The sequence below is a fragment of the Malus sylvestris genome, chromosome 16 (assembly GCF_916048215.2).
Source record: "Malus sylvestris chromosome 16, drMalSylv7.2, whole genome shotgun sequence".
NCBI lineage: Eukaryota > Viridiplantae > Streptophyta > Magnoliopsida > Rosales > Rosaceae > Malus > Malus sylvestris.
In genome coordinates this window covers 36,843,415-36,861,633 of record NC_062275.1, presented here as the reverse complement: position 1 = coordinate 36,861,633, position 18,219 = coordinate 36,843,415, and the positions used below count along the sequence as shown (strand labels likewise).

General features: G+C 38.5%; 1 protein-coding gene and 1 long non-coding RNA gene across 3 annotated transcripts; both read left to right on the top strand.

The window, feature by feature from the left end:
* The first annotated feature begins 3,526 nt into the window (after positions 1 to 3,526).
* On the top strand, positions 3,527 to 8,905 carry LOC126606227 (uncharacterized). Its single transcript, XR_007617158.1, has 2 exons — positions 3,527 to 4,254; positions 8,794 to 8,905. It is a non-coding gene; the product is annotated as an uncharacterized LOC126606227 (long non-coding RNA).
* Positions 8,906 to 11,345: 2,440 nt separating this feature from the next.
* Positions 11,346 to 17,685, top strand: LOC126606224 (growth-regulating factor 5-like). 2 transcript variants are annotated; one of them, XM_050273580.1, is made up of 5 exons: positions 11,346 to 11,468; positions 11,589 to 11,794; positions 11,960 to 12,308; positions 16,873 to 17,297; positions 17,391 to 17,685. In XM_050273580.1, exons 2-5 carry the CDS (start codon positions 11,602 to 11,604, stop codon positions 17,402 to 17,404), a joined length of 981 nt encoding a protein of 326 aa, XP_050129537.1. In that variant the 5' UTR covers positions 11,346 to 11,468; positions 11,589 to 11,601; the 3' UTR covers positions 17,405 to 17,685. The 2 variants fall into 2 exon arrangements, with proteins under 2 accessions (XP_050129537.1, XP_050129536.1); XM_050273579.1 differs by having other exon boundaries at positions 11,366 to 11,468; positions 11,596 to 11,794.
* Positions 17,686 to 18,219: the final 534 nt, after the last annotated feature.

Genomic DNA, 18,219 nt, shown 5'->3' with positions numbered 1-18,219 from the left:
GACCTTCGTGATGAAAGCACCCCCATCAAAACCCAGAACCAAAACCCATGGCTACAACACCTCTAACCCCTTCCGACCACGACCTCCTACTTTGAACTACACCTACACCTCCAAGGCACTTTCAGACCACCTCACCTTCACCTAACCCATCACCCTTAATATACCCATAAACCAGAATTTCAAATCCTTTCACACCCTACAGACCCGAGCTTTGTCTACCACCACACCTCTCCATTTCTTCAACTATAATCTACCATCACCCTTAATATACCCATAAGCCGAACCTCACTGCAATTTCCAGTAACCACAGAGCCCTAAGGCTTCGGCTATGCCTGAGTTTTGGTAAATACCAACCCTCTTCACGACCTGCTGCAGAACCCACATATCCTAGATCTTGGGATCTCCAAAAGGAAATAGTACAAGTGACGGGCGGAAAGTTGGGGAATAAGATAGAGGGTGGAGTGTGCAAAAGCTCTGATGGTACAAAGGTGACGACCAGGACGACGACATCAAGAGTGGGGAGCTACCATAAGCCACAAACATATTTCACGGTGGAGTAAAGGAGGTTGTAAGGGTTTGGTGAGATTAAATAATGATAGAGAAATATGAAGGAGGGGAGACGGACGGCAATGAAGACTGATAAAGCTTAAGGTTCGAAATGGGGAGCTGATGGGGAGCCACACAAAAAAATAAAAAATAAAAAATAAAATAAATTGGGTGCTGACCTATTGTCATCTAAGAGATACAAAAAAAAAAAAAAAACTTAAAACGAAAGCCTTCTGCCTAGGCTTACAAGACTTTGGGCCTCCAAACTTAAAGGTAAAGTCTTGGGCCACAACTTGAATGAAAAGTGAGCAATATTAAAAAGTTTTCCTCACTCGGGAATTTATGGGAGTATTGTTTGTACCATACTTGACCAATCCCGAAACTCCCGAGCACCGGTCAACGTCATACCTTCAAGGACCCACTGAGGGGTTCATGCGCCAATCACAACGCAGCACATGTCAACATCAGAATAAAGCTCATAGAGTTCCACATCAACCACAGACAAAAGCTAAAGACTCTCCTCAACTATAAAAGGAGACAATTCTCCTACAATTAATCCCTAATGTCATTATTGTACTTAAACTAACTATTCATTAGAACTCACTAATGATGATTATGCTTGAACCTATATATTGTGTAAACCCTTCATTATTAATGAGAACTCCTTTACTTCTCCTTGGACGTAGCCAAACTTAGGATGAACCACGTACATCTTGTGTTTGTTTCCCTATCTCTATCTGTTTACATATTATCCTCACTAGGTGACAGGAGCAATCGAGCGAAGGTTACAAACTTGACACTTTATGTTGTTTCCAAAGTCTCACTGATTTTGTGCATCAACAATATGTGTAAATTATCTGAGTTGAATCGCTTGTAGTTCTCTTATTTGGAAGTAATGTCTAACTTAGGGGGAGTATCCAAAAGTATACTCAATTGATCTTAATGTACTCTTTTTCCTACGATTAGGAGCATTTTTCTCACTAGGTTTTTGCTACCTAACAAGGTTTTAATGAGGCACCTATCCTGGGATGATCATACTCTGTTGAGTTCACTACTTTCATCCTATTTGACATTTGTTTTAGACATTATGCATACTTCTCAATTTTTTCCTTAGTCTATGGGTTTTCCCCATACCTTGGGTTTTACCATAGCAAGGTTTTGTGAGTTTTACTACCAATGCATATTTTATTTAAATTTGAGACTCGTGTTCACCCATTGTGCTGATGACTTCATCAACTATTCTACCTTATCTGCTGAAGATCTGATGTGATGGTTTGTTGAGTATTTACACACTCAAGGGGGAGTGTTGTAGTCATATTTAGAATACGAATGTGATTGTGTAAATCCTAGTAGATCTAGGAATATCTCTTATATTCCTATTAGGAGTTGATTACCTATTAAGAGTTGTAATCCTAAAAGAGTAAGGTTTTTGCCTATCCTACTACTATAAATAAAGGCACAATAGGGGTGATACAAACACACCTCACAATTCAATCACTCTCTCTTCCCTCTTACTACCGCCGGCCCCTCCTCTCTCTAATCCCTTAGATTAGTTCAATCAAAGAGGCCTACAACATGATTATTAAAACTAGCCCCCTTTTTCCTTTTTTAAATTATTTTGTATATAATTAAATTTTTTGTTTGCCACGTTATAAAAAATGTGGGTCTTAAATTTGTCACTTTATCATTTAATGATAAAATTGACATAAAATTTAATGGATGCATGACTTTGAAATAAAAAATAAGTGACTAGATGAGATTGAAATGTTTTAAAGATGTATGAGGTTGCAATTGCACCCAAATTTAAGGATGCGAAATGAGTACAATAATCCACAAGTTATAGGGCTTTCTTGAAGACTAAATGTTATATTTTTCCTAATGCACCGGAGAGAAATTGAGTCAATTTGAAGTTAAAAGTTACATTTGACTTCAACTTTTCACGTGCATTGAAGATAGCCTGGAACCTTTTTTTTTTCTCCAAACATCAATTTTAATTTAGCTAATGTCTTCTCAAATATTAATTTGCCATATTTTTTTCTTAATTGCGTCATGTGTAAGTCTCATAATCAACCTTCGGGGGATATACACATCGCGCTTGCACGAAGTTGGAGAAATTTCTTTTTGTCTTTTTGAGGGGTTCCAACTGTCGGAACCATGGGTTTTGAGGCAAGTCGTTTCTCCAAAGGTAGCAAGCACTGCTACTTCTTCTAGGCGTGTGCAAGTGTTCAATGAGGGACTTGCATCACTAACTTACCCAAACATGACAAAGATTGTTGATGGAGAATGGGAAGGAAAAACCTTCCAAGTCTGGGCCTCAGGCAATGCTCTTAACAGCTAATCCCGACCCGATCTGGATTGAGGCGAAGCTAGTGAAGAAAGGGCCGCGATCTTTTAAGGAGCCCAAGATGATGATGAAGAAGAAGAACAATAAGTCTGGTGAACCAACTTCGAAGAAATGGTGCCACACAAAAGGAAGTCCACTGATGAAGGTTAACAAGATCCTTCGATCACTTTTAGGTCATTTCCGGCCACTTTTGGGATTCCTAGTAGGCAAATTCTAGTTTCATACCTCTCTATCTTAACTCTGACATAAAAATCGTGAAAAATGGTTGAGAAATGAGTTTTTCTGACCTTGAGAAGTTTCCAATAAAAAAACCCAGAAGTCCCGACGAAATGGACGTCAGCGCCGGCGATCGAAAAAGGTAGAAACGATAGAATATTCCGCCATGGTTTCAAAATATTCTCTAATCCGTCAACATATTCCGTTGACGGTAGGTAGATTTACCCTGCTATCCGCCTAACATATTCCCTTCTGGTTTAATTGTAACTTGTGTTTGTTTGTGTGACCTCGCTTTTAAATGATTGGCTTTGTATTTTATGGGTTTAAGTTCTGTCACCACCAATCTATTGTGATAGATTTGCACTCTTTATTCCATCGAGTTGACACCCTTCTTGTAATCACGTTGTAATTATGTTTGTGAACACGAAAATTTCCTGAAACGAAAGCGACAAGAACAACGTGCACAAAATAATATTTGTATTTGATGATTTTGGGTTACAATCTCTCTTAAATTTGATCCTCTGATTCAATCTCCGTAAGGTGTTGATTTGTGGATGTGCGATTGATCCAAAGGGCCGTTGGGCTTGATCTAAGGATGAACGTTCTTCAAGGGCCGTGGACTTGATCTTGAAGGTGGATTTGAGCGGATCTTCAAGGGGCTTTTGGGCTTGATCTTTGAAGAACAGTGATGAACGGATCTCCAAGGGCTTTTGGGCTTGATCTTGAAGAACGGTTGGACGTGTGGATTTGTTGATGTTGTTGATCCAAGGGGCCGTCGGGGCTTGATCTTGGAAGAACGATGAACGAAACGAAGAACACTTTCTTCAAGGGCCGTCGGGGCTTGATCTTGAATTTGGTGGAAGTTCTTCAAGGGGCCGTCGGGGCTTGATCTTGAAGGTGGATGATTGTTGATCCAAGAGGCCGTCGGGGCTTGATCTTGGAAGAACGATGAACGAAGAACGAAGAACGAAGAACACTTTCTTCAAGGGCCGTCAGGGCTTGATCTTGAATCGGTGGATTGTTGATCCAAGGGGCCGTCGGGGCTTGATCTTGAATTACGATGAACGAAGAACGAAGAAGGCTTTCTTGATTCTTCGGGAATCTGGATGCTTGAGAGCTTCGGAGTTTCAGAGCTTCAGAGCTTCAAGGTGTAGTATGAATTCCTCCTCCCAAATGAAATGAAATCAGCTTCTATTTATAGAATTTTCCAAGGCCTAATTTTGAATATAATATGCCAGATGAAATAAGTCATTTCTGCCAGGTGTTGACACATGTCCTATTTGATGACTTTTCCAACTTATTTCGATTTTTTGTTTAGACATATGCTACGTGTAAAATTTATGTAATACATGAGCGTCGAAACTTTGATTTATCGGTCAACATTTATTTACCGAAATTTCGATGTCTACAAATGCCCCCACTTCAAGGCGTGTTGTATACATGTGCTTGTCACGTGTAGGAAATGCGTTTTGAAGTCCCTTACTGTAGATGTCGATCCAAGGGCCATCGAGGCTTGATCTTGAATTGGGCTGGAGATTTCTTCAAGGGCCGTTGAGGCTTGATCTTGAATTGGGCTTGAGATTACTTCAAGAGCCATCGAGGCTTGATTTTGAAGGTTGAATTTAGACCACAAGGAGCTTCATGTGGTAGATGATATTTGGCTTTGGTAGTGGATGAATTGGCATGTATTTATTTTTGCGCTTGCTGACTTTCCACAGCTTTGATCTTGAACTGGATTTGATTCAAGGGTGGTGGACATTTGATATTGAATCGGACTTGTGATTTCTTCCAGGGCCGTTGAGGCTTGATCTTGAATTTGGCTAGAAGCTTCTTCAAGGGCCGTTGAGGCTTGATTCTCGAAGGTTGACTCGAACACATGACAAGCAGGCACGAGGTGAAGGTGTTGGTCTGTTTCTTTCTTCAATCTTTCCAAGTGCCGACCGATTGCTTTCTTTCTACTTGTCCCGCAGGCAAGAGCAAGGGTAAAGGAAAAACATGCCATGAGATATCTTTGCTTTCGACTCCGATGATATGAGGTACTTTTGCTTTTGAAAAAATTATGGATGAATCAACACGTGCTTTGTTGTGCTTGTCTCCACATGCTTCAATGTATCATTTTCCTTTGCCTTATCTATTCTTCTGGCAGAATGTGGCATCTTCTCGAGTTCTTCAGTTCAGACTCCTTCTGCTGAGTTGACTGTGCAGGCTGCATTCTTCTCTACTTGTTTTCTTCAGGCAGATGTGGCAGCTTCTTGAGTTCCTCAGCTCGGACTCCTTCTGCTGAGTTGACTGTGCAGACCACATTCTTCTCTGCTTGTTCCTTCTGCACGTTGTCTCCACATGCTGCAAGGTACCATTTTCACTTGCCTTATCTGTTCTCCAAGTAAATGTGGCAGCTTCTTTGGAAGTACAGCAGTAGTGGAAGACTAGTACTCAAGAGCAATACCATGTAAGCAATCGGGCAAAGGTTCCAAGTAGTCGATTCCTTACCCGAGTTTGAGTGGAGGTTCCGACATATGGCTTTCCTTATCCTTGTCTTTGCAGGTCAGAACAAGGACAAAGGAAAGGACGGGGAGAAAGCATGATATGAGATACTCTTGCTTTCTACCCTAGTGATATGAGATACTTTTGCTTTGGTGTCATTTGTTTGCAGAGGTACCCCAAGGAATAAGAAACACTGAGTGACTCGAAAGGCTTCGTTGGGAAGGCATTCTCGAAGATGAAGAAAGGTTCTGTATGTCTGCCTTGCTATAGAAGGTGAAGGTGGATAGTTATAGGAAGTTATTTAATACCTGTAGAGGTACTATTTTTTTCACTCGTGTCGGCAACCATTGCATGGTTGATCAGTATGGCTTCACGTGATTTCTTCTTTATCAGAAATCTTCGACAAATTGTCCGTAATTTTTGTCAAGCTGAGTGTGCATGTGACAAGTGTTGACGAGGCTGAAAAAGACTGGCGCCTCTTCGATATCTGGGATCGGCGCTTTCGACAAATTGTCCGTGATTTCCGCAAAGCTGAGCTTGCGTGTGACGGGTGTTGACGAGGCTGAAAAAGACTGGCGCCTCTTCAATATCTGGGATTGGCGCTTCGACAAATTGCCCGTGATTTCTGCAAAGCTGAGTTTGCGCGTGACGGGTGCTGACGCGTCTGGAAAAGCAAGATGCTTCTCCGATTTCTGAGCTTGCCTCTTCGATTTTTGAGCTTGCCTCTTCGATTTTTGAATTGGCCTCTTCGAATTCTGAGCTCACATCAACAATCTCTGAAATCCCGTCGAGTATTGATTTTTATAGAGGCACGCAGTTCGTTTCAAAGCACACTTGAATTTTCGCTTGTAGAAACTCCCTTCATGCACTTCTAAGATCTTGATTTGTCCGACCTCTTCTTTCTTCAACACCTTTGAAAATGTCTGGACCCTCCGACCGTCATTTTGATTTGAACCTTGGTGAAGAGGTAGTCCCGCCTTCTCCAGACAACATATGGCGCCCATCCTTCATATCCCCTACTGGTCCTCTTACCGTTGGGGATTCGATGATGAAGAATGATATGACCGCTGCGGTGGTGGCCAGGAACCTTGTCACTCCCAAATATAACAGACTACTTTCCAAACGGTCTGATGAGTTGGCTGTTAAGGATTCTCTGGCTCTTAGTGTGCAATGTGCAGGTTCTATGTCTAATATGGCCCAACACCTATTTGCTCGAACCCGTCAAGTTGAATCATTGACGGCTGAAGTGATGAGTCTCAAACAGGAGATTAGAGGGCTCAAGCATGAGAATAAACAGTTGCACAGGCTTGCACATAACTATGCCACAAACATGAAGATGAAGATTGGCCAGATGCAGGAATCTGACAGTCAGATTTTACTTGATCATCAGAGGTTTGTGGGTTTGTTCCAACAGCATTTGCCTTCGTCTTCTGGGGCTGTACCACGTAATGAAGCTCCAAATGATCAACCTTCGGTGCCTCCTCCTTCTAGGGTTCCACCGAGTGATGAGGTGCCAAATAGTCAACCTCCGGCGCCTCTTCTTCCTAGAGCTTCACCGAGTGGTGAGGCTTCACACGAGCAACCTTCGTGAAGGCTCCCTCCTGTTTTGTTTTGTTTTTTTTTTTTTTTACTGATGTAAAATGTATATTTCTGTAAAATTTCAAAGAAATTAATAAATGAGCTTTATTTTATTCTTTGTGTGTGTGTGTGTATATATATAGTGCCAAAAGCATAAAGAATTTATTTATTTATTAATTTTTTTTTTCTTAATCATGGTGCACCCATTTTTTTCCACATGGTGCCAGACGCACCAAAGATCAAACTTCTTTTTTTTTTTTTTTTTTTTTTTATCATTATATATATATATATATATATATATATATATATATATATATTGCCTTTAATCATGGTGCCAGATGCACCAAAGATCAAAACATTTTTTTATTTTTTATTATCATATATATTTTTTGGCCTTTAATCATGGTGCTAGATGCACCAAAGATCAAAACAATTTTTTTATTATCATATATATATTATTATTATTTTTTTGACCTTTAATCATGGTATTGCCCACCACTTCAAAACTTTTATTATATATATATATATATATATATTTAGGGTGGTGGCTGACACCATCATTTTTTTTATATATATTTTTTTATTTTTTTATTTTTTCTTTTTCAGTGCTGGGTGCACAAAATTATTATTATTATTATTATTTTCATGCACACATGCATACATGCGTACATACATATACATACATATATATATATATAGGGCGCGGGATAGAAGCTTGGAGGAGGAAGAAGGAGGAGCACGGAGGATGAGAGTTATGAAGCTAGCGGAAGGGTTGGTGCCAAGAGGGAAGATCCGTCGCAGAGGAAGGTCTCGAGGAAGATGTGGCTCTTGCTTCCATACTTCTTTGCTCGTCCACTGCTCTAGCTTCGATGGCAAGTTGTGCCATGTCGGTCGGTCGCCACGAAAATTTCCTGAAATGAAAGTGACAAGAACAACGTGCACAAAATAATATTTGTATTTGATGATTTTGGGTTACAATCTCTCTTAAATTTGATCCTCTGATTCAATCTCCGTAAGGTGTTGATTTGTGGATGTGCGATTGATCCAAAGGGCCGTTGGGCTTGATCTAAGGATGAACGTTCTTCAAGGGCCGTGGACTTGATCTTGAAGGTGGATTTGAGCGGATCTTCAAGGGGCTTTTGGGCTTGATCTTTGAAGAACAGTGATGAACGGATCTCCAAGGGCTTTTGGGCTTGATCTTGAAGAACGGTTGGACGTGTGGATTTGTTGATGTTGTTGATCCAAGGGGCCATCGAGGCTTGATCTTGGAAGAACGATGAACGAAACGAAGAACACTTTCTTCAAGGGCCGTCGGGGCTTGATCTTGAATTTGGTGGAAGTTCTTCAAGGGGCCGTCAGGGCTTGATCTTGAAGGTGGATGATTGTTGATCCAAGGGGTCGTCGAGGCTTGATATTGGAAGAACGATGAATGAAGAACGAAGAATGAAGAACACTTTCTTCAAGGGCCGTCGGGGCTTGATCTTGAATCGGTGGATTGTTGATCCAAGGGGCCGTCGGGGCTTGATCTTGAATTACGATGAACGAAGAACGAAGAAGGCTTTCTTGATTCTTCGGGAATCTGGATGCTTGAGAACTTCGGAGTTTCAGAGCTTCAGAGCTTCAAGGTGTAATATGAATTCCTCCTCCCAAATGAAATGAAATTGGCTTCTATTTATAGAATTTTCCAAGGCCTAATTTTGAATATAATATGCCAGATGAAATAAGTCATTTCTGCCAGGTGTTGACACATGTCCTATTTGATGACTTTTCCAACTTATTTCGATTTTTTGTTTAGACATATGCTACGTGTAAAATTTATGTAATACATGAGCGTCGAAACTTTGATTTATTGGTCAACATTTATTTACCGAAATTTCGATGTCTACAATGTTGTAGTCGTGTTTTCTATCAATGAATTATTACTATCTTTTTGGTTGAATTAAAAGTTGAAATCAAATCAAATTTAGAGTCAAATATAACTTCGACTCCAAAATTTCTGGTGCACTAAGATCATATATAACCCTTGGGTTAAAACTTAAAATTTTTAATTTAGAAAATTTAGATTTTAATCCTGAAACAGTTTTTATGCTCCAATCCTTTCTAGGTTAAATTTTTAGCCCAAGATTAGTAAAAAAATGAATTTAGGATTTTTTTTTCTTAACGTAACTTTATACAACAATAACAAAACATTTTCCCACTAAATGGGGTCGGCTATATGAATCCTAGAACGCCATTGCGCTCGGTTCTGTGTCATGTCCTTCGTTAGATCCAAGTACTCTAAGTCTTTTCTTAGAGTCTCTTCCAAAGTTTTCCTAGGTCTTCCTCTACCTCTTCGGGCCTGGACCTCTGTCCCGTAGTCACATCTTCTAACCGGAGCGTCAGTAGTCATTTTTTGCACATGTCCAAACCACCGTAACCGATTTTCTCTCATCTTTCCTTCAATTTCAGCTACTCCTACTTTGCCTCGGATATCCTCATTCCTAAACTTATCCTTTATCATGTGCCCACATATCTAACGAAGCATCTTCATCTCCACTACACCCATTTTTTGCATGTGTTGATGCTTCACCTCCCAACATTTCATGCCATACAGCATCGCCGCCCTTATTGCCGTCCTATAAAATTTTCCATTGAGCTTCAGTGTCATACGGCGGTCACACAGCACGATGGATGCACTCTTCCACTTCATCCATCCAACTTGTATTCTATGCTTAAGGTCTCCATCTAATTCTCCGTTCTTTTGCAAGATAGATTCTAGGTAGCGAAAGCAGTCGCTTTTTCGTACTTCTTGATCTCTGATCCTCACCCCTAAAGCATTTGGGCCTCCATTTGCAGTGAACTTGCACTCCATATATTCTATCTTTGATCGACTTAGGCAAAGACCTTTAGATTCCAACACTTCTCTCCAAAGATTAAGCTTCGCATTTACCCCTTCCTGTGTTTCATCTATCAGCACTATATCGTCTACGAAAAGCATACACCAAGGAATTATGCAGACTATCCTAATTTAATATTAGGCTAATAGCCAAAATGGTCCCTTAGATTTGCATAACTCATCACTTTGGTCCCTAACATTTCAAATCAATAAAAGTGGTCCCTGAGATTGTCCACCATCCATCATTTTGGTCATTCCGTTAAAAACTCCGTTAAGTATCCTGAAGCTCCTGGCCGGAAGTTTGGGCAATTTTCAAAGCTTCGTAACTCAATTGTTTCTTAACCAAATTTGACCCATAATGTATCAAAATGAAGATAGGAAAGTGTAGAATAAGATTATACCTATTTGGAAGCCCAATGGCTGCCGAAGATGGCCGAAAAATAGCCTCAAAGATGACTGGTCCGAGGAAAAACTGGAAATCTCGCCAGAAACTGGGTAAACTTTAAACGTTCATAACTTCTTCAATACTAAACGTTTAAAGTTTACCCAGTTTCCGGTGAGTTTTCCAATTTTCCTTCGGACCAGTCAACTTTGAGGCTATTTTCTGGCCATCTTCAGCAGCCATTGGGCTTTCAAATAGGTATAATCTTATTCTACACTTTCGTATCTTCATTTTGATACATTATGGGTCAAATTTGTTAAGAAACGATTGAGTTACGAAGCTTTGAAAATTACCCATACTTCCGGCCATGGGCTTCGGGATACTTAATAAAGTTTTTAACGGAATGACCAAAATGATGGATGGTGGACAATCTCAGAGACTACTTTTATGGATTTGAAATGTTAGGGACAAAAGTAATGAATTATGCAAATCTCATGGACCATTTTGGCTATTTAGCCTTACTATTATGAACATTTTAACCTAAAAATATTTAGGTTTCCATATATATTGAAAAATATTAAATCAACACTATAAAACTCGTGAAACACTATGAAAGAATATAAAATATATGAAAGAATTTTTTTATTATTTTAATCATTAAATTTAAATTTGGACCGTTAGACTTGAAATTTTTGCTTTAACTGGTGGTAGGTATAAAGAAAAAGAAAAAAGAAAAGGAAAACTAATCAAAAGCTCTTAAAAATTTTCAATTTTAATAATAACAAAATAAAAAGTAAAATAAATAGTATCAGAATTAATATTTTTAATGTAAAAATATGATTTTTTTGTTACAATAAATAGTACTAGAATTTTTCGTTAAAGTTTTCAAAAAAAAAAAAAAAACAGGGTTAAAGAACCACCGCCGCCTAGGCTAAATTAAACGGAATCGAAAAAGACAATGGGTAGTACACAGATAGTTATTCTCATTTCTTTACTCCCCAAAGAATATGGCCAAACCCCTCTTCTCCATCACCGTCTCCAAGGTAACAACCTCCTCCTCTCCTCTCCTCTCCTCTCCTCTCCTCTCCTCTCCTCTGTGTATTGTGTGTGTATATGTACATATAATATTCTGTGACTAATTGAGATTTGGATGGTTTTGTTAGCATTTAGACTGAAATGAGCGGGTCGTCGGTGGGCAATGAAGGTCACGCGCCGCTCTTCACAGTTGCGCAATGGGCTGAGATGGAGAATCAAGCTTTGATATTCAAGTATCTCAAGGCAGGACTCCCTGTTCCTTCTGAACTCCTCGCCCCTATTCGCACCAGTTTCAATCTCATTTCCCCCAATTTCTTACGCCACCACCCCACCTGTAATTCTCTCCTCCAAATTTCCATCATTTTTTTGTTCTTATTATCGATTTGATTCGTTCTAATTCCACAATTACTCGGCAACTGTTGTTGTGATATGCATGTTGTATTGTTGTATCTTTTGGATTTTCGGTATAGATAGATGACTCTCGTTGATGTGATTGTAGTGGCTTCCTATAGCCGGAAGAAGATGGACCCGGAGCCAGGGCGGTGCCGGAGGACGGATGGCAAGAAATGGAGGTGCTCCAAAGATGCACATCCGGAGTCCAAGTATTGCGAGCGGCACATGAACCGAGGCCGTTATCGTTCAAGAAAGCTTGTGGAATCACAAACTTCCTCTCAATCTTTGTCGACTGTGACGTCAGACAGTGTGATTGGGATCTGCAGCCACAGTGGGAGCTTCCAGAGCATGCCCTTACACTCAATGGGAAATAGTGGAGCTCTATGCTTTGGAAGCAATGCATCTGAGTTGAAGATGGAGAGTATACCATATGGGGTATCTAACAGGGGAACCAGGTATATCCATTATGCTACTTTTGTATTGGTAGAATGTCTCATGAGTTTGCGCTGCAATCCTATTATTCCTATAGGAAGAGAAGCCTTTCTCCTGCATAATCTATGTCGAATTACTTATTTCCCGAATAACATTGATCAAGGCCTAAGATGTGAAAGGTTATCCAATCCCTCTGATGCTACAGGTGGGGATTTAAATAGAGAGGCTTTAGGATAATCACCTTAGAGATATAGAAAGTAGAAACACAGGACCAGGAAAGCCTTATATGCTTATTTGGGGAGCGATGGGTTGTATATTTGATTGCTAAGGGCTTTACTTGTTAGTTTTTAACATCAAATTTAGGGACTTAACTGAAAATTTTAAGAAGGTTAGGGTCCGTTGATCACCTTTTGGTTTTTAGTTTTTAGTTTTTACTTTTTGTGCTTGAGATATGAGGAAAGTATATGGGGAAAAGCAGTGTTGAAGAAGGATGGAGAGAGGAAGAGGAAGAAATAATGAAAGATGGAAGAAAACAAAATCTTGAAAGTGAAAAAAACTTAAAGTAGCTTTTGGTTTATTATTTTTAGTTTTTAATTTGTCTTCCTTCTTTCCTTACATCCTCTCCTACTATTCTCATTTCCACCATTTACTTTCCCCATATCTTAAGCACAAGAAGTAAAAACTTAAAATTATAAACCAAATGGTTATCAAACAGGCCCTTTCATTTTATCATAAGGTTATACCAATATGTCCAAGTTGGCATCGTTGAGAAACCTTATGTGTCCCATATACTTGTAAGTCATTAACATCAAATTGATGCTTGAAAATTATTAGAAGGCTAGGGTCCTTTTGATCATCATTTGGTTTTCAGCTTTTAATTTTAACTTTTTGTGATTGAAATATGGGAAAGTATATGGGCAAATGGATCGAGGAAGAGGGATGGAGAGAGGAAGGGGAAATAAATAAAGATGGTTGGAAACAAATCTTGATGAAAACAATTTAAAATAGCTTTTGGTTTTTAGTTTTTATCTTGTCTCTTTTCCTTGTACATTTCTTTACAGCCTTCCCTACTCTTCATCATTTTCACAATATACTTTCCCATATCTGAAGCACAAGAAGTAAAAGTTGAGAATTATAAACCAATGAGTTACCAAACGGGCCCTTACCTTTTATCATAAGGTAATGCCAATATGTCCAATTTGGCATGATGAAAGATCCTTATGTGTTCCATATAATTGTAAATTCATTAACATCAAATGGATGCTTGAAAATTATAATAAGGCTAGGGTCCGTTTGATAACCATTTGGTTTTTAGTTTTTAGTTTTTGTGTTTGAGATATGGGGAAAAGAAGTGACGAAGAAGGATGGAGATAGGAAGGGAAAGAAGTAAAGAAAGATGGATGAAAAACAAAATCTTGAAAGTGAAATCAACAAAAAATGGCTTTTGGTTTTTATTTTTTCTCCTTTCCTTCTACATTTCTTTACATCCTTCCTTACTCTTCCTCATTTCCACCATATATTTTCCCATATCTTAAGCACAAGGAGTAAAAACTGAAAACTAAGAATTAAATGGCTATTAAAGGGGCCTTACTTTTCATCATTAGGTTATCCCAATATGTCCAATTTGGCATGTTGGAGAATCCATACGTGAATATAATATTTCACGTGACCGAACGTATATAAATAAGGATTCTTTTTTTCATGTTTTAAGTTGTGTGCATTCATGTTTGTTTATTTACCCCATGACTCTCAAGTTAGCAAGATAAATTTGTTGAAGAATGATAATGCGTACATGTGAATTGAGGAGCAAGGACATTTAAATTATATTTGGATTAGGAATTTATCTTCCTCTGAATTTCAAAATGAATGGATTTAAATTGGGAAATTATTAAAATTGTTTGGTTAGCCCTTTGCTAAATGGCATATTTTAGCAATTCTTGGGTGATATTGGGTGGCTGTAACGGCAACTGACTTGTTTTCTGATGTTTGTACCATTTACACCTGTTCGACCACTTAGGCATCTCCAAATTGAATTTCACCAGAACTCATTATCCATATTGTTCATAATCATTTACCCATTAGTTTCATTACTGTTATTTGATGAAAAATTAGAAAGAGGAGAAGCATCGACATTGTCGTTGATAAGAATTTAGCCTAATTTAGGTTCATTAGGTTAAATTAAGGTCTAGCTGTTCAATTTGCTAAATTCGAGGTTTATTGTTGATTACCTTAATTTGCTTGATTAACTCAATTCAAGGAGAATCTTTAGGGCAGATTTATGTCTTGGTGTCTTACAAACACCCATGTACTCTTTTGATAATTAGTGCAATACAATGTGCATCTCTTCTATTTTTCTTTCTTGTTGTGTGAACTTTCCTGTCCTACATCAATATATCCATCAATACAAAGATGTCTTGAAGGTGACTTCGACCGTGTTTGTAGTACGTTGGAATGTGTATCACTCCATTCATGTGACGAACTCATGGGTACATTATAAATTTACTTACAACACTATTGGCATAAAGTATTTGGTCAGGTAGATTAGTTTACCTGCAAGCTGACTATACATTGGAGGATCGTCCACTAAGTAACTGGCATCATAGTACAAAGACCACTCCATTGGATAACCAGAGCTTACCCAATAAAGCCTGTGCCTCTAGAATGCCAAGGACATTTTTCTTTTGAGACATGTAAATACTTGTTAAACTGCATGAAACTGTGTGCAAAGCCTCATAAAAAAGTCTCTCCACTAGTGTTGCAGCAGCCCTGGCATCCTAGGCCATGATTACTTAAATAACTATTAAATCCTTGCTTTCTAAAGTAGTTAAAAGCTCACATGAGCACTTAAAAACTAGGAGTAAAACGATCATCTACCAAACTAAATAACATGCAATTCAAAATAGAGAAGGAAATTATAGGGAAACAACTAAGGCCCTAAACTAGGTACAAGCAAAACTAGAGCCAAGTTGGTTATCTGATTACTAGTCCCTGAGAGAAGCTCCTGCACCAATTTGTTGAAGCTAGACAGATCTTAGATGCGGTCTCACTCGCAAATAAAATGGTGCGGCATATTGATCTGGATTCTTACATGTTTTTGGCTAGGAAAGTTTTGAGAGTAGCTGGAGATGATGTGTTTGAAATTCTTCTGTTTTGAGGATGCTTCTTGTAGAGATGCTAAGAGTTTTCATCATGTCTTTCTGCATCGCCCTTTAGCTAATAGGTTTTAGAGAAGTTTCATGTGGTTGGTATTGGGGGTACTGCGAGATTGTTATTCCCTGTTAGCAGGTTCTTTAGGGGTTAGTGCGAAGATGGCTGCCACGTTTGGGTGCTGTGCTTTTGTGACAATTGTTTGTTTAGGCAGAAGAAGCTATAGGACTTTTGAAGATAAGTGGAATGAGATGAATTTTCTAATAGGGTTGCAGCAGATTTTTGGTTGATCTTGATTTGAGAGTGTGTGATGTGTTATTTGCTGGGTTGCTTCTGCTTGATTTTTGTTTTTGTGTTATCTGATGAGTAATCGTTTTAAATACGGAATTAGAGGTGCAATTGCAATGGACAAGCTGTCCACTAACAGCAAAGAGAGACCAGTCCATATTTTACACAGTATAATCCAGTATAATCTGTACACAACACATTCTTGCAATGGCATATTATGGTCCTTTGATTTCTGTTATTTTTTCTGAGATGGACTTATTCGTTGTTTCCTCTACATTTTTCCATTTTTAAGTTTTGCTTCTTGTGTAAATAAAAGTTATTGGATCAAAATAACAAATTTATTGAATATTGGGTTAAAATTAAGATTTTTGTATCATTATGGTATTGATACATATCAATGGTTTGCTGATGGATAAATTGTTTTTAGTTTAGGCTTTGATACACCATCTTTGTTTATTATTTTTAATCATCATTTGTTTTTGGGTTTCCTTTCTTGGTCTCCTAAGTATTGATTGATAAGCTTTTAGACCTTAGCTTGGATAATTTCTTAAATTACATCTACAACGTGAAATCTAGCTCTACCATGTTTGGTTAAAATTGTAATCATTGTTTGTTCTTTCAATTTTATTTTTCTGGTTTCCTATGTTACAAATTTTGTGAAAATTTCTTGTCTGTTGCAATCTAGTTATCAAGAAAACAAGATAGAACAACAAATTGCAAGCATTGATTACCAAGTTAAGCTGGTTTACCCAAAGCATAAAGGGGGAAGGAGGGAATGATCCTTTCCTTTGTTTGTCAGAAGGAAATATACAGGACTAGAATAAGTGAAATGAGGGTCCAAAAGTGGAAGATTTCAGGAACGCAATATACATACATACATACATATATGTATATGTATGTATATTTCTTTTCTGTTAAAAAGGAATTTGATGTGAATTTAGGATGGTGATTGTTTTGTGCATTATACTAATAGTAAACAAAGAGACATTTTTTTTTTTTTTTGTTTTGTTTTTGTTTTGTTGGTGCTTGAAGAAAAGTAATTTACGATATGCAGTTAGAAATCGATTTTAAGATATGTTATGAATTTACTGTTAATCGTTTCGGACATCGTTTTAGGAACCAAAGGGGTGTGCTAATTTTATGCAAATGCAGGGGCTGCAATGGATCAGAAGAACGTAATTTCGTGTCAGAAGCTACGAGTGCGAGGTGTCTTCGGGCAGACAGTAATGTAGATAATCCGTGGCTTCTAATGGCGCCTCAAGTTCCCTTGAAATTAGAACCGAGAAATAGTTCTCTTTGGCTAAACAACAGCTCTCATCTACAGACATTACAAAATATGGAGCCATTGAGCGTTAATGCTGAAATCACCAAACATGAGTATGTTGGTGAAGAGTTTGGCTTACCAGGATCTCAAAAACACGAACAGCATTCTCTTCAACCTTTCTTTGACGAGTGGCCTAAGTCAAAGGATCTGGGGTTCCATCAAAATGATCATAGATCAAACATAACTGAATTGTCAATGTCTAATGCAACGGTTCCTGCTAAATTTTTCCCAAGGAGCGCTGAATCACCCCGTGGTATGTTATTATTTTCATCTATAACATCTTGTAGACACACTTGATCCCCGTAACCAAGGAAAGTTTTGACATTTGATTTACGTGTTGATGCAGATGCCTATACTTGAACCCGGGAGCTGACATGTGTGCTTTCTCGTGGATGTCCGGGTACTTGCGAAGTTCCTGCTTGTCTGTAATTTAGACGTCATTATTTCTGGGGTTTCTTAGGCTAGTATTTTCCACTTGACCATTATGGTTATACGTTTCGTGGAGCGTAAGAATGTGTTATCTACTCTTATATGTCAGCATACTGTGGAGATATTGCTAGGAAGCGATATCCAATGTTGTTGTTCTGTCTGTATTTTGTTTGCAGTTCCACGACTGCTATGGATTTCATAGTCACCCAGTATGTTTTTGGTTTTTTTTTTTTTTTTTTCTTTCTAGAGTGGCGTATGGTCTCTTCATTAACACGTACATAACTAGTTTTTCAGTTGCCCTCGTACCTTGGGTCAGCCGTCAGCCGTCGTCGCATAATAATCAGCAGTCACTAGGAGAAATATGAACATGCAGTAAGTTGGCAACAAAACAATCCCCAGCCGTTGATCATGAATCATCTTTGTGAAGACAAAACTTGTTCCTCCTACTTGGAACGGTAGTCGAACGACATTGCCTTAAACTAGGTGTAGTCAAATTAGGATTTGATAGGACTTGATAGTATTTTAAGGGGGCGTTTGTTGCGCCGGACTGTCTCGGACTGGACTAGCTGCAGGGACTAAGCTGAATTGGCTTAGACTAGACTAAGCTAGACTAACTTAGTAAAGCGTTTGGTACAGTGTCGGACTAAGAAGCAGGATAATAAAAACAGTATTGTTCATCAAATTTGTGTTTGCTTACACTAGGACTACAAATTTTTGCCATTGTGTAATAAAGTAATGCTACAAAT